Source organism: Sturnus vulgaris, chromosome 2 (genome assembly GCF_052056855.1).
Source record: "Sturnus vulgaris isolate bStuVul1 chromosome 2, bStuVul1.hap1, whole genome shotgun sequence".
Lineage (NCBI taxonomy): Eukaryota > Metazoa > Chordata > Aves > Passeriformes > Sturnidae > Sturnus > Sturnus vulgaris.
Window position 1 is genome coordinate 43,877,408 of NC_142244.1, and position 22,386 is coordinate 43,899,793.

The 22,386-nt window shown below is 36.3% G+C and overlaps 1 protein-coding gene across 1 annotated transcript in view; it reads left to right on the forward strand.

Annotated features, from left to right (window-relative positions):
- Positions 1 to 22,386, forward strand: part of ARHGAP42 (Rho GTPase activating protein 42) — a 140,790-nt gene that overhangs the window by 112,404 nt on the left and 6,000 nt on the right. Inside the window, exons 10-22 of the mRNA XM_014886584.2 lie at positions 2,007 to 2,116; positions 2,905 to 2,983; positions 3,856 to 3,895; positions 5,406 to 5,468; positions 7,041 to 7,115; positions 7,827 to 7,911; positions 9,103 to 9,161; positions 9,940 to 10,045; positions 14,277 to 14,436; positions 16,253 to 16,397; positions 18,387 to 18,767; positions 19,841 to 19,997; positions 21,064 to 21,126. Coding sequence (XP_014742070.1) covers positions 2,007 to 2,116; positions 2,905 to 2,983; positions 3,856 to 3,895; positions 5,406 to 5,468; positions 7,041 to 7,115; positions 7,827 to 7,911; positions 9,103 to 9,161; positions 9,940 to 10,045; positions 14,277 to 14,436; positions 16,253 to 16,397; positions 18,387 to 18,767; positions 19,841 to 19,997; positions 21,064 to 21,126 — 1,523 coding nt within the window. The remainder of the gene's footprint in view (positions 1 to 2,006; positions 2,117 to 2,904; positions 2,984 to 3,855; positions 3,896 to 5,405; positions 5,469 to 7,040; positions 7,116 to 7,826; positions 7,912 to 9,102; positions 9,162 to 9,939; positions 10,046 to 14,276; positions 14,437 to 16,252; positions 16,398 to 18,386; positions 18,768 to 19,840; positions 19,998 to 21,063; positions 21,127 to 22,386) is intronic.

Consider the following 22,386-nt stretch of genomic DNA (forward strand, 5'->3'; position numbering starts at 1 on the left):
TTATAGTAACTCGATTCAGGGTCAACCAGAACAGGTTGGTGAGGTCTGTGTCCAGTCAGGTTTTAGGTATCTCCAAGGACAGAGCCCTCTGTGAGCAATCTGTTCAAGTGTTCGACTACCATAAAAAACTTTTTCTAAAGTTCAAATGGAATTACTTGTATTTATGTTTGTGCCCATTGCCTCTTGCCCTTCCCCACTGGGCACCACTGAGAAGAATCTGACACAGTCTACTTACCTTCCCATGAGGTATTTGTAGATCAGTCACTGATGTGATCCCTCTTCTCCAGACCAAACAGTCCCAGCTCTCTCAGCTTCTCCTCATATGACAGATCACAGGATCATCAATTTTGGAGGAGCCCTTCAAGGTCATCTAGTCCAACCATCAATGTAGCACCACCATAGTCACCTCTGAACCATATCTCCAAGTACCATATCCAGGCTCTCCTTGTATACTTTCAGAGATGGTGACTCGACCTGGTTAACTTATTTCAATGCTGAGCCACTCTTCCAGTGAAAATTTCATTTTTAATATGTAATCTGAACCTCCCCTGTCACAACTTAAGGCTTCTCCCTCATTTTCTTTCACTTAAGACATGGCAGAAGAGACTGACCCTCACCTCAATAAAGCCTCCTTTCAGGTAGTTGTACTTCAAGTCCTTAATCACCTTGGTCGCCTTTAGCTGGACTTGTTTTGGCACATTCACTGCCTCTCATGTACCAGGGAGCCCAGCACTGGGCACAGCATTCCAGGTGTCCCTCACCAGTGCTGAATGGAGGCTGAGGATCTCCTTCCTCCACTTGCAGGCAGTACCCTGCCTGATGCATCCCAGGAGGCTGGTGGCCTTCTTTGCAGCAACATCACATTGCTGGCTCATCTTGTTGCCCACCAGAACCTGAAATTCCTTTTCTGCCAAGCTGCTCTCTGTCCTATCACCTTCATCCTGTCCTGGTTCCTGGGCTTAGTGCTATTCATGCTGAGCAGTATTGACCCCATGGGCATACCAGTGGTGCTTGGCTGCAGCTGGGCTTCTGTTGTAAGCTCAGCAGTTCAGGCAGTGTTCAGTCCATCTCACCCATATTTCACCTGTACTTGTCTACGAGGATGTAGTGTTCAAAGTGTGGCAAAAGTTGAGATAAACAATATTCGTTGTTCTTCCATCATACACTGAGGCATCCAACACATTGTAGAGGGCTATCAGGTTGATCCTGTGTGATTTTTCCTTTATTAAATTTATGCTGACTGCTTCCAGTCACCTTTCTGCCCTTAATATATTTGGAAATGCTTTTCATGCTTATTAGCTTCATCACCTTCCCAGGGATAAAGGTGAAGCAGACTGGCCTATAGTTCCCCATAAGATGTGAGGCCTCAAGTTGCATCAGGGGAGGTAGGTATTAGAGAAAATTTTTACACTAAAAGGGTAGTCAAGCATTGGAACAGTCTGCCAGGAAAGTGGTTGAGTCACCAACCCTGGAAGTGTTTAAAAGGTGTGTAGATGCTTTTCCAACCTGAATGGTTCTATGAGTCTATATCTTTCTCCTTGCCCTTTTGGAAGATAGGAGTGGCATTTGCTTCCTCACATTCCTCAGAATCTGCAGTTGTGTCAGCCTTGCCAACATTATAGGGAGGCCTCATGATTGTGGTGGCCAGAACCACAATGGTGGTGGGAGTTAGTCAGCTTTATTCTTCAGAAAACTTTTTATCTGTATGTGAGAGTCGGCAGAATTACATGATTTTCATCCTAGCATGCCTGTAATCAAGTTATATACACAGGTGTTTGTAAGATTTTAATTTGGGGAATTTTCTGAAATATAATGATTAAGTAAAAAATATAAGACAAAGTTATTAAAGGTAGTCTTAATATACATTAAAATGTTGTATATATTCTAAGTAATTTTAATCGCTATGTTAAGACATGTTCTTTGGACTATTCATGCTGTTAAATTTAAGAAGAAGCCAAGGTGTATAAGCATATTGCCTGTGCTAATTCCATTTTATTGTTTTGTAGAATGGCCTTGTCACAAGCTCACCAGAAATGTTCAAGCTAAAATCTTGCATCAGGAGAAAGACAGATTCAATTGACAAACGTTTCTGTTTCGATATTGAAGTATTTGAGAGGTTTGTTTCCACTGTGCTAACAATTTGAAGATAATTGCAACGAATAGATAATAATTACTCCTGTAATAAGAACATACGTTTACCAATATATCTGTATGCAGGCAAACTAAGCTTTCAAGACTTAGTACTTCTTTGTTCAAACATGGTTTTCTAATTAAATTCACTACACAGCATATGTGTTCTCTTTAGTACATGATGTTTGCATGCAGATACAGCATGGATTCTTATGGAACTTGTGGCAAAACTGACTATCCTGTTTTAGAAACAAATCATAAATATCTTTATAAATATTTTATAAATACTTGTTAATAAGAATATTCTGTACAAATCTCTGTTACTTTCAGACATGTATGGTAGTATTTTTTTTCTTGAAAATTGCGTCCACAATTTTTTTTCCACTTACTCCTGGATAATTATAATAGATGAAACGTGAGAATGGATTTCCTGTATTTAAAGCATAGGTACACTAGTACTTTCTAGAAGTATTTTGTTTCCAATCTTGGGAATAAAGAGAAATATTGAATTAATTTTTGCGTTAAAGTATGATAGATAGACTGACTTTTGTAGTTGTTCTCCTAAGAAATGCTTTATGACTGTTAGCAAACTTTTAAAGAACGGATGTGTTTTATACTTAGCTCAAAACTATTCTGTTATATCAGAAGCTGTCAACTTTCTCTGACTTCTGTCTGTCTTATATATTCACATCACTATGCATGTGAATTCTGACTTGGGATACTGTTTGAGAAAAAAAAACAGTAACTTCAGTGAATGTGTGTGTGTTTTGACAGACCTGGGATCATCACACTACAAGCTTTTTCAGAATCCAACCGAAAACTTTGGCTTGAAGCTATGGATGGAAAAGAACCAGTAAGGATATTTTTTAATTGTCATTTTACAGTTTTCTGGATCACATATTACAGAAAGAAGCTAGTATACATTTCAGATATTCTGTTGCAATAGCAAAAAATAGAGTTATTTTCTTTTCTTTGTGAGACACTAATGCAAGCACATAGTGAAAATAAATTATTAGATCTGCTTTTCTACTTTATAGTTAAGCCTACATTTATGTATATCATTATATTAGGATATTTAAAGTAATAATATTTTAAGTAATACAATAGTATATGGTTTAATAGGATTCACAGTCCAGGTAACATATGTGAAGTGGTTTTTATTACAATGGTAAAGCACAACTATCTTTTGGGTAGTTTCATGGAGTAAACAATTAGTACCATCTCAAAAGGTGTTGCAGAGAGCAGAAACACCTGTTGAAAGCTACTGAGAGACAGGCTTGTTTGAGTTTTCTTCCTACTATTTGTATGCTCTTAAAGTAGTCACTGAATGAGGGCAATGTCAGAACTGTATCTGATAGGAAAAGAATGGTCGATCAGTTTTATGAGCTCAATGCGTGTTTTTACTGCTTCTTGTTTGCCTGAACCAATACAGGAATTATAATCACAAGCTGTTTTGAAAATTCACCCATTTGGACTCAGTAAATCTGATTTCTAATGCATTAGTTGCATTATGATAACACAGAGCTATTAACCCAGCTGTGTTCTGGAGCAGTAAATGTCAAGACATCGTGAAAGGCAAGGTGGGATTTCTCTAGCAGCAATCTAGTACATAGCATGTTGCAGCTACTCACAAACTTGTCAATAAAGGATTTAAGGCACATTGTCCTGTTGCATTGTTGTTGTTCAGTTATTGGGTGGTTTTTTTTGTTTTGTTTTTTCTTGCAGATCTACACACTGCCGGCCATTATTAGCAAGAAGGAAGAAAGTAAGCTCTTTATGTTGAGTTGCCATATCTTGCTGGATTTCTGTCATATTACAATTTCTTGATACATGTGTGATGGAAAGAGATTATTTTATATTTTATTTCTATTGCTGTGAAATAACTTTGTTGGCTATCTAAACATGCCCTGGCACAACTTGAGGCCATTTCCTCTTGTCCTATTGCTTGTTACTTAAGAGAAGAGATCAACCCCCACCTGGCTACCCCCTCCTTTCAGGCAGCTGTAGAGTGATGAGGTCTCCCCTGAGCCTCCTTTTCTCCAGACCAAACACCCCCAGCTCCCTCAGCTGCTCCTCACAGCACTTGTGCTCCAGACCCTTCCCCAGCTCCGTTCCCTTCTCTGGACACGCTCCAGCCCCTCCATGTCTTTCTTGCAGGGAGGGGCCCAGAACTGAACACAGGATTGGAGCTGTGGCCTCAGCAGTGCCCAGTACAGGGGGACGGTCACTGCCCTGCTCCTGCTGGCCACACCATTGCTGAGCCAGGCCAGGATGCCATTGGCCTTCTTGGCCACCTGGGCACACCCTGGATCATGTTCAGCTGCTGTTTGCCAGCACCCCCAGGTCCTTTTCTGTCAGGCATTTTTCCAGCCACTGTGCCCATCCTGTAGCACTGCCTGGGATTGCTGTGACCCAGGTGCAGGACCCAGTCCTTAGCCTTGTTGAACCTCATACAATTGTCCTTGGTCTGTCATATCTGTTTAGTTTTAGGTGTATGTTAGTTGTATGTTTAGGTGTATATACACCTGTTAGACATACACTGAGTAAAAAAATTAGTGTATTAAAGGTACTATGAGATTTGTGTGCATAATTGTATTAACACTGTATTAACACATTTGTTATTATCATATTAACAAAATATGTAAAAATAATTTAAATAATATATCTCAGAGAAAGAGATTTGTAAAATTTGGACATACATCTTCATTGGAGGTATATTTGAGACTCCGAAATTCTGAAATTTAAAGCACTATCCTTTTACATGATGGTGTTTATTTTAATGGTGGCAAATATGCTGGTTTAAGATCTTTATTTAGTTAGATCAGTGGGTATTTAGGATGCAACATTAATGAGAAATACATTCACTTGAAGTAAGATGGCTAATTAAACTCAATAACAAGGATTGTTCTCCTACATTACCATTTTATGAGTGATTATGTGCATATGCAAGGAACAAAAAATATTGTTGTATTAAAAACAATTAATATATTCTGGTCATAGTGTAGGTACTGGACTCTTAAAAGCATTTTGCTCAGCAAACTGTATCTTTAGCAAGGCTACTGACTGCTGAGAAAGACAAGTTTCTAATGGTTCAGAATGACTACAAAGTTGGGTTGTGCATGCTAGGGATGTATCTACAAAGACCCTATTACAGTACAAATATTATAATGTTATGGATAACCATGTATTAGCCCTCCTTAACTAGTGTGTGAGTGTAGCTAAACAGAAGATTTTGTATGTTGATATTGGAAAGTAATTAACCTTTTCTTTTATAGTGTTCTTAAATGAAGCAGGTTTCAACTTCGTGAGGAAATGTATTCATGCTGTAGAAACAAGAGGTGTGTATTAAACCACAAATAAGGTATTAGACTGTTGTGACCTTTTTCTCTAAAACACCAACTTCTTTAATTCTACATGTTTTACAGCTGTACTTTGAAGTCTGTCCATTATTTGGTTTGGATTTCTCATATTTTATCTGTGTGCTTTACACTCCTAATTGTTGTCTTCAGTTCCAGCAACAATTCTTAACATATCATTTAAGTGAGATTTTTAATTTTTTTCTGTAATTTCTTGTTGATTAGACAGCTTAATACACAATTGCACACATCTTTAGTCTTTCATTTGTGTGCACTGACTTGACTTTTCTTGTGATACAGCTGTAGGGAGTCTCAGCTCCCAACTTCGGTTTCAGATGTGACATCTGAATACCCAAAAGTGACATCAGTGCTCTCTGCTGGTACATCTGCTTTTTTGCAGAGTATTACTCCTATTATGTTATTCACTAATATTGTACATTGTTGGGTTTTTTGGTTTTTTTTTATGTTTAGCAGCACTTAATGTTTAGCCACACTCATTTTTGTTAATGGGAATGTAAAAAAAGAAGTAATAATCACTCTGCTGATGAGGTGGTATCAAACACCTCACAGTAAGTTTTAAATGGAGAGTTATGGCTGTATCATCTCCTATAGAATGAGATAACCTTTTCATGAGCTGTCAGTGTGCAGATCTCTTCTAATCCAAATGTGGTCTCTCTGTGCAACTTTGAGCTCAACTTGAATTCAGTTTCTCAGCCAGCAATGTTATCATTGTTGAGTCACTGCTGACTCAGAGCTTGCATTGTTTTCTGGGGCAGCGAGTGTAAAAGAGGGTTTCCAAACAAAGCACCTACATTATGTATGTGAGATCAGATTTAGAAATGTTGTTTTCAAGGGAAAAGTAAACAATTTTTAAATGTTAAAGCTTGAAGTGGGGAGAATAGAAGACATTTAAACCCTGCTGATTTTAAAAGGCAGTTAAAAATAATAAAATAATTATGACTAACTTAATTAAATAGTGTATTCTGAATGTCACTCTTTAAACATTATTTGTTATTATTATCTGTGCTATTAAAAAAGACCTGGCAATTTTAACTGGCAACATAAATTCTCAATTGATGTGTTACAACAGTATACAGTATTTTTTTTTGTTTTCATACCACTGTCAGTCACATCTTATTTGAAAGAGATGATGGTCTAAGCAAACACAGATGTGTAGTAATTCCACTGACATCTAGACAATATAAACTTGTTGATGTGTAATGTGTTTTAAGACTGCTTTTGGATCTTATTTTTTACTTTTCCTGTCCATCACCTTGTTGTTTGCTAATATAGGTCATTTCTATGCAGAAGGGTTCTGTTAATGTAAAATTATGCTTAGGGTATAGTATGATGTGGACTCAGTGGAATAAATTTGTTAATATCCCACAAGAGATTGCAGTAGGGTAAAGCAATACTTAAGAATGCAATGGTACAGTTTTTCATAAATACATCTAGATGTTTTGAAAACATATTCCAAGAATGCATCAGCATATATTGAAATAACCATATTTATATTGTTTTAATTATTTTCATTTATTTGATTTCCCAATGTAGGTATTACAATCCTGGGGCTGTACAGAATAGGTGGTGTAAATTCCAAAGTGCAAAAGCTGATGAATACCATATTTTGTAAGTATCCGAAGTGAACTTTTGTCAGTGTGCAGTGTGTGTGCTGTGATCCCTTTTGCCTTAAGTGCTATGCTCAGAAGAGTGTGTCATAATATTCACAATATTGTGTGTGCATTTACTGCCACTAAATTGAGTTTGCACTCTTAAAATGAAAGATTCATCTGTAGTTTCTTGTGTGCATTAGTATTCACTTCTGCATGTTACACATGAGCAAATTACTAAGAAAAATGCTTTTCTTCTTCTAGCTTTAAAGTTCCATTTATTGATATATATATTTGGCATGTTTCACAAGTTCTCCAAAGCTTAGTTCCATAACACATCATGGCTCACCTTAACAGACACTTGTCCCAGTCTTTCACTTTTCTTGCTGATTGATCTCTTTGATGCTTGTGTTTGCATGTCTAAGACAAATGAATTAGTAATTCTCTGTGGACTTGGGCTTACTTAGCACTTTGATCCAGTGCATAACGTTAATGTTTACTATTATTAACTATTAATTATAACTATTAATTATTAAATATGAGCACTGAATTTATTTTTATTAATAGTTTGGCAAAGATGAAAATATTTAAATTGATCAGATTGGTGGTTAGTCTAGATAATAAATAATTAATTGAGCTAAATGGCTGATCTAGTAGCTTCTGTTTTGCTACTTTTCTAGTTAATGTGTTATTCAAACTGTAACAAAATCCTAATTCAAATTTCTACCAGCCCCTAAATCACCTCCTGATATGGATATTGATATGGAAATTTGGGACAACAAAACAATAACAAGTGGACTAAAAAACTACCTCAGGTAAGTATGATCCAACACAGTTCCAGTATTCCTTTTCTGGACCATTAATCTTTGGCTTGTTAATATCATATAACATTTCTTATATCCGTTGCCATGGTAATAAATGAGTATTTTATTGTCCTGCTTAATATTCCTGTGATTATGTATAATAGTACATACCTTCAACCTTTTTAAGATAATCCTCCTTTATACAGCCCTAAATTCAATTAATTGCTTGTTTTTATTTAGTTTTTTTATGATAACCACAAAGCATGTTGCATTTAGTCTTCTCTTTGTGAGTCCCTTAAGTTGTGTACCATAAAATTTCATGACATTATGGTTGAATGAAAATCCCAGCAAAAGCATAGGTTTTTATCTTATGCTTTTACTGTCTTCACAAATAAAATATCCCTTCTGTCATTTTTGCTGATAAGATACAGAATATTCAAAAATTATTGTACTTCTGATATAACTCTTTTGGATCTCAATATATAATATTCAATAGAGACATAATAAAAAATATCCCACCCAAATGGTGGCTGTTCTATGCCTCCTACAAATCTAGATTTCCTAAACAAATCACCTAACAAAGGGCATCATCAGAAATCCCTATTAACCTGGAAAACATGTCCAGGATTTATAGCAGAATGTTCATGTACATTTCATTGAAAAGACTGGCTTTGGTTGAAGAAATTTATAATACATCTTCAGCAGCACAAGTTGTTGTAGGTACTGTGTTTGTGAAATTAGGACATGAGAGAGCAAACAGTGGCTGTGTGTGTCTGTAACCCAACTCACAGACTGCCTTTCAGAGGATGACTCTTCTAAGATCTCTCAGATCAGAATTTCTGTCCCAAATTTCATCATATTTTTGCCTTTCTTGGGCAAAAGGTTGCTTCTGCAGCCCACTATACTGTGTCTGCAGCTGTATTTATTCCTGTCCTACAGTATGGAAGCCAGGAAACATTGAGGCTCTGTGCTGAAGTAACATTTTCCTTATTGACTTATATGGTGACACCAGATTCCACTCAAATTGATTTTCAGACAGTGTACATGACTGAGTTGTGTACTACTTGTAATCAGTAATCACTGAATTGGATTTCCTAGGACCAGTAGAATGTTGTGCAGATGTTGAGGGCTATCATAATCACACTCATAAAACTTGGATTTTGAGTCTGTTTTAAATTAAAAATTTGGTTTTTTTACAACCAGGTGTCTTTCAGAACCACTGATGACTTTCAAGCTGCACAAAGATTTCATTGTTGCTGTTAGTAAGTAAAAAGTAAAATGATAAATATGCTTTCATGAAAGTAATATTGTTTCTAACCTCTAATCTCCTCAGTCACTATCTTTACTTTTCTCCTTGCTCTAATATGCAGCGGTCCAGCCCTCAAAACAGAGAAGTCACACTAGATGAAGCTGTTCAGTGGTTTGTTCTGATCTTTTAAGTGGTTCTGTGTGGCTGCATTCTGCATGAAGTTTTCTACTCTCGTTTAGATGTTTGTTTGTTTGTTTGTTTTATATAGGCTGGTAATTCTTTTTTAACATTCATCCCTCTCATCCAGGGATCTTTATTTTCCTAGCTTGCCTTGAGAAATCAGAAAGGGCAAAAGTGAACTCCTTTTCACAAATGGAGTAATTTGATACAAAGATAGCAGAAATCATTTTTCTAATGACTTCAGTTTAGAATTTGAAGATATTTCTCCATTTTCTCTTGTCTTGATAAGAATAAAAGGCACAAAATAATTTTAGCTGTTTTAACCTATATTTCTTAGATTAAATCTAAGACTTCACTGAAGTGGCATATCAAGTCGATAATGCCATTAATTTGTTGGTTCTAGTATTGATAATAATTGCTTTAGGCGAGTTACTTGAAATGCAGATTTCACAGTGTAATAAATATAATCAAATTTTCCTCATCATTTGAAAGCTAATTTTGTTTGGCTCCTCTTAATGCATGTTTGTGTTAGCATACAGGCTCTGATGCCATTTGTAGTCACTTCTTAGCACATGTTGTGATTTATCAACGATTTGTTTTCTGTTTAATAGAGTCAGATGATCAGAACTACAGAGTTGAGGCAGTGCATGCACTTGTGCATAAATTACCAGAGAAGAACAGAGAGATGCTGGACATCCTTATTAAGCACTTGGTCAAGTAATTATTTTTTATTTTTCTCTTTGGTATTATTGTAAGATGTTATAATTTCTGCTTTAAATTTGTCAGTGTCGCTTAATCAGTTCTCTGTGTTGAAACAATGACACTTGAAATTACATTTGATTTCTAAAATGCTATTTTCAACTGGAATAATACTGTCTGTAGAAACAGAATGAAAACATGATAAAGTGTCACGAAGATGGCCAACCATGTCTATAAAATAAACGTAGTCAATGTTTTCATTCATGTTCTTACTTACTACAGGACTTGTAACCAGTTAAATTTAAGAAACATCTAACACTATGCCAAGATTGATAGAAAACACAGGTTTGAATCTGTCTCAAAGTCCCAGAGTGTTTCAGGAATGAGATAGATCAGAAAGGAGATAGAATGAGATAAATGATGTGATAATTCCTGTTCAAGTTTGATCTTATTTTTCTTTCTAACAAGTCTGAAGTGTAGTATCACTTGAAAGCACTAATTAGAAGTATTTTTATTTATATTTTTGATAGCTACATAAATGTCCAACTTTTGAATTTTCCTTAATATTCCGTTGATTTTTAATTGTCAGATGGAAACCATTTTGCATTTATTTAAATTGGTGACCTTTTGTCTTCACAGAATTACATTTGGCACATTCTGTGAGATAAGAAAAGAGAAGTTTTTATTATCTTAAGTTTCTGTACATCTTTGGTTAGTTTTTGCTGGTATTTGCTCAAAACTTTAGAGTATGTATTATTATTTCTGATTTAGGATACTGTGTAGTACATTTATCAGTCATGTGGGAATGTGAATAGTGCAACAGTAGCTGTTCAGATAAGGCTCACATGACTTAGACATTTAGAAGACATGAGAAGAGTCCATGTTGTTTTCATTCAATTCACTACATCCCAGATGTTTTGCATTTTTGATCACAGCTTGAGTTACAGGCTGCAGTAAGCTGTCTGCAGTGGAGCCTAATGCATTTTTGCTTCCTGTTGTAGAAATGAGAACTTTGAACATTTCTTTGACAGGAAATAATTTAGATTTCCTACAGAAATGTTTTTAGCCCATTATGTCACTAGCCCCTGGAGAACTAGCATTATAGCAAGCTGCTGTAAATGCATTCATTGCAAAACCTGGTTAGGCAGACCTTGCCTCTCATTATAAATGGGCTGACACAGAGAGCCAGATGGAAAAAAGTTTCATGAGTTTTTTTACTCACAGAATTGTTTAACTAACTAAAAAGTACAATACCTACTCCCTTGGAACCCTCAAAAAAGTTAAAGTATTTAATGAAGGATTAACAATTTTGTAAAAGCTGCTGTTCTGGAAGCTTCAAAATTAGAGATATATAAGCATAGGAACTGACTTATTTGTCAGTGCAATTACTGTTAGGCAGTAGTTAAGCATTTCTTTCTTGACTTCTTTTACTTTCTTGACTTCTTTTCCTGGCCTCATTATTCTCATATGCAATTCCAAAGAAAAGCATACCTGCAGTATTCCTTTCTTCAATTGTTCTCTTTATCTCTTGCTTTTCTCATCTTTGTTGTGATTCTTATTTCATATAGATGTAATCTTACTTTTAAACCGAATGCTTTCAGTACTTTTCATTCCAATGTTCGATTCACCCCTTCTAATTTCTATATAATTTGCCAGCTGTTGTTTATGCTAGCAATTCTAATGAGACTGAATTTAAAATTAGTCTTTAGAGTGTATTAGCCATCTTTCTCCCTCATCTTTTTCCTACAATTGTGTAGAGATTTTTCAAGGAACAAATAAATGGCAGATAAAGTGCCTAATTTTATGAAAATGGGAAAACTTGAGGGAAAAAAAAGAATTCCAACCTCCTGTTTTCATTGTTTTGTTGAAAATACAATTTCAAAGTGCATAATTTCATTCTCTATATTTCTTTTAGCTGTTTAGTTCCTTTATGAATGCTTTTGCAGCAAAGTGAAAATACTGTAGCTCTGGGTTATAAAATAAGGGTAATGTTATTTTTTCTTGGTTCAAGTTATAAGGCCTTTACGTTTTTGCCTAGCTTGACATTTGTGTTACTGTGCAAATTTAAATAGGATCAGATGATGTGGGATGTAGATCATACTGGAAACAAACAAGCAAAACTGGCAAATCCTGAAAAGCACCCTGGAGAGGTGGGATACTGCATGGATACATAGTCAGTAGCTAGGCAAACATGGCAAGTTTGCTGTTACTTTCACATGAGTAACTCATTTTTTAGTTCTTAAACCTACCTAGTCAAATTATCTCTACTCTAAAGAGTGAATCATTCTTTGGTCAGGATTTAACAATACAATGCTTTTCTATGGTAGGTAGTTGGGAATGTGCAGTCTGGCAGTATCACAAATTTGCTCGTGATACATCAAATGAAGAGATTCTGAGGAGAAAGCAATGGCATCTGCAGGAATGGCCTCCAGCTACCTGGAATGCATGATTACCTCAGCTTGTGTCTGTGCTGAAGCTCAGCACCAGTAGGAGTAGGTCAAGGGAAAGTGGCTATCAAAATGATCCATTTACAGCCCTGGGTTCTTTCTCTTTTGTAAGAAATTGAGCCTTTGAAATGCGTTGTAGAAAGCCCTTTCTGGCTGCAGCGTTATTAACACTGCCATTTCTTTTTTTATTAACCAAGCTCCTACATTTGTAACCAAGGAAACCCAAACACCAGACAAACACTACCTTCTCTCTTATGCTATAAGATTATGTTTGTGTACCAGATTTCTACAGTTGCTGTGCAGCACACAGCAGAGTAACACTGCAAAGGGAGGGGTTCTTTTCAGTTTTTTAGAGCTGAGTTATTCAACAGTTTCACTAAAATACTAGCAGACTTCCCAAAAGACCCTTAGTCATCTAAGATAAACGTAAGATCTGCTTCAGAGAAAGTTAGATTAAGCTAAAAACGTGCTTGAACAATGGAGTTATTTTCATGATATGGCTTCCAAATAATGATCTCTGCCAGTGTGTCTGTCTGAGGTAATATTTTGGAAAGTTTTGAGATAACGTATTGAAGCATATAAGAAATACATAAGAAGATAGTAATTTGCTTTCCTGCAGTTTATAATCGTGCTGCCTCCTATACAAAACCCTTTGCCATATTTATCCTGCTTCTTGATGTAAATGGGGTACTAAAACCTTCTTGTCTCAAATATGAGGGTAATGTTTTATAGATTTTACTATTTTTTAGTTTTAAAAAAAGTTATTTTAAAAGAGTTATTTTAATTGAGTAGGAAATAGCTAAAAACGTTCAGCTTGACCATAATAGCAGATACGGTGAGAAGGAAGAGGAAAATGTGAACCAGTGCCTCATTATTAAGTTCCATTTGGTAACAGATTCAATAAAATTAGGCATTAAGATAATTTTAAAATCCTGACTTGGCATAATATTCCTCAGACATGAGGCACTAGGACAGCTGTGACTGGGGAATCACTGATGATCGTTTCAATGGATCTATGATTACACAGTTTTTATTTGGCAAATCTTAGTAGTAAGGATAGAAATGGGACATTGAGTGTTACTGTTTGAGATTTAACTACCTGATAAATTATTGGGAAAACTAAGCTTTTAAATTCTACATTAAAAAGAAAAAAAATCAGAAAAGGTAAAGTATGTGATAACAGAATATGCAGAAGTAAAAGGTTAATACATTTTCAAGCCAGATGTCATTGTGATCATCTAATGTTATCTATCACACACAAACAATAATTTCACTGAATCCATTGATCCCATGTTTGCATCAAAGTGATAAAGAGATCCTATTGCAAATTACGTGTTTTCAGTAACTAAGCTTCATTCCTTTACATGAAAACTAAAGTATATGGTTAATCTCTGTTACCACACAGCATTTTCAATCAATTCAGTTGAAAGTATGTAAGCACCTGTATAATCATTGGAGAGAGATAGTGCTTCCCCTAAGACTTCTAAACTTCAGGTGTTCTGAATCTCTCTGTGTAGAACTCCAAATACGGTTGCCTTTCCCTGTCAGGTATATCAGAAACTGAAATACTACTCTAGGAAGACATACTCAATGTTATTGCATGATAGGAGCCTTAATGGAAATACTGTAGTTTTACTACATGGTATTTTGATTCTACTGTAAATGGAAGTTTTTAAAATGTATTTTAAAGAGAGACATGAACTTGGGATCTTGTTAAAGTAGTAGTCTTAGCATATTTTTGCCTTTTAAAATTGTAGTTTAGCACAGCAATTAAATCACATATTGTTTGTGTTCATTTAAAGGGTATCATTGCACAGTCAACAAAATCTAATGACTGTGTCCAACCTTGGTGTTATCTTTGGACCAACTCTGATGAGAGCACAAGAAGAAACCGTGGCTGCTATGATGAACATAAAGTTTCAGAATATTGTCGTTGAAATTCTGATAGAGCATTATGAAAAGGTAGAAAGAAATTATCTGTTTTGTTATGTAGAACTAAGATCTCATTTTCGTTACCATTATTAAGTCCTTAAGAATAAAAAGTCCAAAATTTGTAGAAGGTCATTAATAGCTTCTTCTCACTCCATGCTATGGATCTTTATTCCTAGCAAGTCTTTCATGGCTGTGCAAGGTATAGATCCAATACATAATCTCTCATGCTTCAAAGGCATTGCTCTGAGCCTTCAGTTCTAAAGGTTACTTCCTGAACCTAGAAACAGAAACAGAAGGTCATAACTTCACTCCTGGCTGTTCCAGCTCTTTCTTGCTGCCACTATATGAAGGTTCACTCTGGGTGAGTGCATGGATTCTCCTCTGAGTGCATCAGGTCAGAGTGTTTCTGACCATTGCTGTCCTTAGGGGACATGTCAGCTGTATGGTGGACATTAGTCACTAGAAGGGTGGAGAAGGACTTGAGCAGGAAATCTTAAACACTTACTTTCAGTCACTACCATTGCTGGTATCAGCTTCACTGAAAGGCCTCCCAGATTTTTTGTTTTAATTTTAAACTATTTGATTTCAGAATTCAGCTGAACATTCAAGACCTCCTTTACTTAGTAGTCAAAAGCAATTTTATTCTGGGGATCTTAGCTGAGCTATGTCATCTCCTCTGATGACTGACAAAACAGAGGGAAAAAGGTTTGAGTTTCTTTCATTACACATTACTCAGCTAAGGGGCAGTTCCCAGTCAATACCAGGATCCCCTGCACTGGTTGATCAGTAGGTGCTGACAGTACAGCTTGATATCATCAGTTATATTTCATAGGGACTCCCCAAAATGGCTATGATCCTGATAGCCTTCTTGGCTCTGATTGTAAAACATATATTGCATTTTTCCAACACTGAATTTCTTCTCCAGAAAATCAGAGCTCATTCAGCACAAAGACTATGACTTCACAACCAAAGTCACCCCTGCTCTATTTCTTTGTCTACAGACATATTATTTTATTGATGTGCTACTCACTAGTGCTTAATACACTTTTAATGTATTCCAAGAGCATCTCAAGATGTCCACCAAAATATTTCCTACTGTGGAAGTACATTTGCTTTTTTCCACTTCTATGAATGTCACAAAGGTGTCTTTTCATGGTTTGCTTCTTCTTCTTTTGGGAATGCCCTATAGCTAGAGGGCCCAGAAATCCTTTCAGGGACACCTTATGGCATAGCATGGTAAAAAAATTGAGGTTTTTTTCTGCAGTAATGCAGTGCAAAATTGACAAATGGTAGTAGTGGTATGTAAAAGATAAGAACCAGGAGATGCCTTAAACATAAAGTCGTTCCTCATTACACTTGACTCGTTTTGTCAAATAAAGCTTTCTGAAATCTGATTTGATTGTAATAAGTTAGAACTTATATATTATAAGTCCTTATATATTTCTGTGATATAGATAAAAACTTTCTCTGGAACGCAGAGAAAAAAAAATCAACCTTGTCATAATATTTTTTAAAATATATTACTTCTTGGAGAAGAGTCATTAGTAGGCACCTATTTTGTTTTACAATTTCAACTGTTAAGCCCTTCTTAACAAGAGCTAGAAAATAAATCTATTTCAACAAATTAATACAGATATTAAGTACAGCTCAGTATTGTGGTTCTTGAGTTGTAAAATGAGATCAAAGCAAAGCTTATATTCTGTGACTTTACTCTTTTGTAATGTATGAGACTATGATATTGTTAATTTCAAGCACAGTGGGGAGGAAAACAAATGGATTAATAATTAAAGTGTAAGGGTACCTCTATTGTTTAATGTCATTTTTTCTCTTTTTTTTTATCATGCAGATATTTCATACTGCACCAGACCCCAATATTCCTCTTCCCCAGCCTCAGTCCCGATCAAGTTCAAGAAGAACAAGAGCAATTTGTCTCTCCACAGGTTCACGTAAACCCAAAGGGAGATACACACCATGTCTGGCAGATCCTGACAGTAAGTTTGTCCTTGCATACTGCTTTCTGTCTTTTAACTTTGCCTGAATAATATCCTATAGATACTGTATTCCAATGATCCTAAGCATCAGCTTTTTACCCTCTATGAGTCACAGCAGCACTGTTGACTGACTGCAGTCCTCACTTCTCAGATGAGGAAGGATGTTTGGTTATAGGCAAGTCTTGCATTGTATACAGTGTTCAACATCATTTAAAGTAGACTTTATATTCTAATCCAAATTCACTCCACTTTGAAACTCAAGAGTTCATATGCTGTTCATCTCATTTGCTTGCAAGATGATTATTAGGGTTCAGAAACAGTAAATGCAGTCTTCTATAACAAATGTAATTTAGTTAAGGATAGGAGATCAAAACCATCACTTGGCTTTTTTCATATGCATGACTTTGGTCATTTCTTCGAAGTCAGCCACTGCCTTGGCTGCCAAAACCACTGAAACTTTGTTAGGTTCTCTGAATTAGAAACAAACTCTAATCTTCCTGGGAGAAGCAGTATACTTATGACTTACTGTTTAACAGCAGGGAGTTACATCTATGATTAATTGCTTCTTTAGAATGCTTACTCACTTAAATTTACATAGATGTAATTAAAAAGTTTTACTTCGTTCTCATCCATTTGGGTCACCACTTTTTTACTTACTAGCTGTACCAGTAAGGAGTATTGAAACTTAAGTCGTTAACAATTCCACTACTGCAGCAGACTTCCTGAAGAATTTCTGTGTCCCTTGCTTCCTCAAAAACGTTTATGTGAGGCTGGTTCAGTAAGTTAATCCACAATTAAAGTGCATCTGTTCTTGAAGATCTGTAGTAATTGTGAAGTCTGTCGTGTTAAGAAATCTATTCTCAGTATATTCTTGCAGATCTGCTGCATTTTCCTCACCCCTATGTTACTTGTTTCCTGCTAGGGGGAGTTTAAATACCAAGTAACAATAGCTCCCTGCACGGGGATTTCAAGTGTGAATGACATGGGATCCCAAGTAAGAAGTTACAAACCAAGTCAGTTACACTCGCTAGAGGACAAACTGGGCCAGTTTAAGGTGTTTTTCACTGTGTAACTGCAATGAATGAATATCACTGTAAAGAAGGGATATTTCTGTGCAGGTATTTTGCAGAGTGTATGCAAGCTTCTTCAGGCTATGCCAGGGGAGGTTCAGGTTGGACATCAGGAAGAATTTCTTCAGTGAAAGGCTCGTCAAGCATTGAAACAGACTTACCAGAGAAGCAGTGGAGTCGCCATCCCTAAAAGTATTCAAGAAGTGACGTGGCATCTAGTGCCAGGCTTCAGTTGGCATGCTGGTGTTCAGTCAGAGGTTGGATTCGATGATCTTGGGGATCTTTTCCAACCTAAGTGATTGTATGACTTCTGTGATGCTACATTTGGTGGCAGTTTGATTGCCACTAGGTCTGATCCAATACCTCTCCACTTGTGTTTTGTTTAATAGCTGAAACTCAGCACTTGTGTAAACAAGTTTCAATTAGTATCTCACTTGTGCCCTGAAACACTGAGGTAGAAGCAGAGGTACTCTTCTTACCAAAAAGAAGGTGTGGCAGGAGAGAGGTAAGAGGAAGCCAAGGCTTCTGGCAACATTTTCAGAGTACTAGATGGTTTTAAGTCAAGCACAGACACAACTATATTGCTGGAAATAAAGGAAATCTATATGGTGTGAGAAATTAGATACAGGTTTCATATTGTAGGGAATGATAAAAAATTGTAGAAAATGCATCTGACAAACAATGCATCAGCTAATCTTGCAACTTGCAAGGGACTAATGCTCTGCAAACGGACAGGATGAGTCTTCCAAGTTGTAAATAAAATAAGAGTTGTGTTCTTTCTGCAGTAAACCACAGATTAATGAATTTGATAACAAGTAAGGTTACAAAAGAGCTAAAAGTGGCATGAAAGAAATATACATGGTTAGAAAACGCAGATTCTTTATCTCACTCTCTCTCCCTTCCCCTGCCTCCTCCCTAGGTGACTCGTACAGCAGTAGCCCCGACAGCACTCCCATGGGCAGCATCGAATCTCTGTCTTCTCACTCCTCTGAGCAGAACAGCACCACCAAGTGCACACCCTCGCAGCCAAGGGAGAAATCGGGAGGGATTCCATGGATTGCCTCTCCCACTTCTTCTAATGGCCAGAAAAGTTCAGGCCTGTGGACTACAAGTCCAGAATCCTCATCAAAGGAGGATGCAACCAAAACAGATGTGGAATCAGACTGCCAAAGTGTAGCTTCTGTCACTGGACCAGAAAATGCCTCTCCACCAACAGACCTGACCAAAAAGAGTTCCTACAGTCTGTCTGGGCTGAAAAGGTCTTCAACATCTTCCCTTAGGTCAATTCCATCAGCTGAAGGTAATTTCCAAGGTCTTTTATTACATCAAGTGTTAACTTATGCATCAGAAAATAGGAGCTGGGTCTGAAAGCTAATGATACTCATTAGTACTGTTTGCTTGTTTTTAATTTTTTTGGTATGTTGTTTCTGTTTTCAATCTGCTTCTGACGTATTTCCATTGCTTATAACCTACACAGTTCACACACTAAAAGATATGTTTCTCAAATTTAGATCACTCTCTATCCTCCTATGATTCATCTATAGTTTATGATACTATAATACTATAAAATATTATATTACAGAATAATACTATAGATTAGAAATATTGGTAATAGAGGTATTGTGCTTGTATTTTGGGATATCAGTATTATGACAGCGTTTAAAGCGTTATTAAGCTTTGGTTGGTCTTTGGCATAAGGAGAGAAGCAGATGCAGTTTTTGTCTTGCAGAACATCCTTGGAAAAAAGGCAGCAGTCCACTGATAAGTCACTTGAAAGGACACATGGACATGGCTTATATTTATTAAAAGAACTTCTTCTGTGTGCTATACACTCTGTACACATATAGATTTGCTTTATCAAGTTACAGTGGTAATTGTTTAAGGCAAATCACGGTCATATATTCCTATGTATATTTTTTAAACTGCATGAAGCTTTTGTGGATATCGAAATGTTAATTTTTACAAATTATTGTGGTCTGATTTCACTGCTGCTTTGATCAGTTGACTTCCTGAGAACCATTTCCGTGTGAATTCTTTTCAATTTTATGCAAAGTACTACTTCATAAATGCTTTTATTGTCACTTTTTTACTGATTGTACTATCTAGCCATGTAATTGTGATATAATTTTTTAGCCTTCTCAAATTTAGCATCATTTCCTAATTCTTTCTGTTGATTCTTTTCTCCTGGCCTTTTGCCTGAAATGCTGTTTCTTCTCACTCTTAGTAAGTAGTTTCTCTACCTGTTTTGACTCTGAAAAAAAGAAAAAAAATCCTCAACAACAACAGCACAACCTTTGCTTTGCACAGTTATACGTGTTGTGAAACAACTTCAAATCAGCTTTAATGTTGCCTATAATTTGGTGTTTTCTTTAGGTAACAAAAGCTGCAGTGGATCTATACAGAGTTTATCTTCAACGGATACCAAAGATACACTAAAGACTCCACCAAACCCTGATTTGCCTCCCAAAATGTGCAGGAGATTAAGATTAGATACTGCATCAAGTAATGGCTATCAAAGACCAGGATCTGTGTAAGTCATTTTGGAGATTTGTGTTGTTACATTATTGTCTATTATAGAGTGACTTCAGAGACATACATAAGTAATTGAAAAATGGTATGAATACTTGATTTTAATATTTATCTATTTGTTAATTATTTATCCAGTTTTGTTAAAATTGTAAACAAAAGAGATGGCACAAAGTCTCTTTAAGTCAATTGAAAGACTACCATTGACTTTATTAGACTGGCAACAAGGCAGTTTCCTAGAAAAATGATTAGTAGTATTGTCTCTAGTTCTTCTGGAATTTAATATTTCAAGGAGCAGAAATGCTATTTACTGTCTATGATGTTATCTCAAAAAGATCATCAGATTTTATTTGTGGAAGTCCAAAATTGGAGGAAGGAAAAAGAAAACTAAACGAATCTTCAGTTCTGAAGTGTCTGCAGTTGCTGCATGATAAATAGTTGATTTTTAACACTTGGGGTTTGGTTTTGTTTGCTTTTGGTTTAGTTTTATTTCTTTAATGCTGAAAGGAAGATAGTTCTCAGCAAGAGATATTGTGATTTAGCCTATTGAGATTTGGGTGAATAATGTTTCTCAGTGCTTTCAGAAGACTGAAAAGTCAGATCTCTCCTGATCTGACTTTGACCCAGCATGTCACTGTCCCCATGAACAAGTGATTTCCAGATCTGCAGAGCATCAAGAAGTTGTTTAAATAGTGCAGGATATTATTCAGCCTCTCCACTTTGTAATCTGAAAGGGATCACTAGTCATTTCACAGACTCCTGTGTCTTACTTAAACAGGAAATTCTGCACAGCTCAGTGTTCCAGTGTAATAGTGACAGACTTTCAGTAAAAGCATTTCCAATATATCTATTATTTTAAACACAAGATGTTGAAGTTTCCATTGGTGACTCAGCACAGCACTGGAGCATGCAGAAGTCCATGGCCTCGGCTAGGTTATGCCCTTAAAAAGTCTGGTGAATAGGGATGTAAGTGAATAGTTTTTAAAAAATAAATTATGTCCATGTTTTTAGATGATTAAAAATGAAACTAATATGTGTAGTATAAAGCAAGGTGGTGCATTTATTTTCAGAGTGGCTGCAAGAGCACAGTTGTTCGAAAGTGCTGGTTCACTTAAACAAGCTTCTTCAGGACGGTAAGTGCTACAAACTGTTTAACATTCTGTAAAATCCTTTCTGTTTTGCTGGCTTCAGAGATTGAAAGAGAAGTGTTGGAGCTTTGTTCTGTGTCTTTTGGACAGCATCATGTGCCGTGTGAATTTTTTTTTGTTTTTTAAGCTCATCATGTCTTCGAAACAAAGCTAAATTTCATAGAGAATAATAGCCAGCCTGGTTATTCTCTCACCTGGGAGAATAATGAGAGAGGCTCAGGTCAGCTGTCTGCTTAAGGACACAGATAAAAGAGAAAATTATTAGTATTTAAATTAGGATGAGGGTGCTGTATTTTCTCCATACAGCTGTGTGCATGGAATGGCTTCAGCAGAGTAGCAAGCCTGCTGGTTTGAGGTAATTTGCTCATATCTGGAGGTCTGGAATAACATCTACTTTAGAAAATTCAAGAATAACTTGATCAGGATTTCTGTCTTTACCATCACATCTTCCATGCCTTGGTGTCTGTCTGGAGAAACTGTTGACCTTTCTTCTTGATTGTGTGCAGCAGGAAGTATTGACATTTTCTTCGCAATTGTTTGCATTTATTTCACTAATTTGATTCATTTCTATATTACATTAATTTAGAATGTTCTAGTAAGTGTTTGTTTAGGAAGCAGTATTTTCTGTACATTACTACTCCCCTTACAATTTACAGACAAAGCAGGTAAGTAAATAGATGTAGGTAGGAAAACACCTGTCTCTCTTCTCACTGTCCCAGCTTTTCAAATTCTTTGAGACAGCACAGATTTAGAGCAGATCACTGCTTTACTCACCGATAAAACCCACAACTTACCAGAACTGCTGAGCAATGAAATAAAGATGTCAATCCATGAATCCAGAAGGAGTAGCCTAAAGTAGCACAGATGTAAAGGAAGATGCCAACATGCTGAAATGTGTGGCCATGGAATGTGGCTGTCCTCTCTGGCAGCTCTAGCAGGGGAAGGAAGGAAAAAGCTCTCCTGCAAAGGCCTGCTGATTTTGTAAGAGAAGCAACTTTCAGGAATCAAGGCCCTTCTTGTTTGGTGTAGCACATGAACTGTAAGATGAACGAAAAGGAGGGTGGCAGGGGAGGAAAGGGGTGTGAAAAGATCGGGGCAATAATTTAAGGAAGAAAAGTATAAATGGAGGGTCTGGAATGTTCTTAAGCCTGTGCCCTAAGTTGAAAGCAATTACTGCTTCACCAGTCCTGCATCATTTCATCTTCAACACTGTTCCTTTTCTTATTTTGTATTACTTCCTTCTTT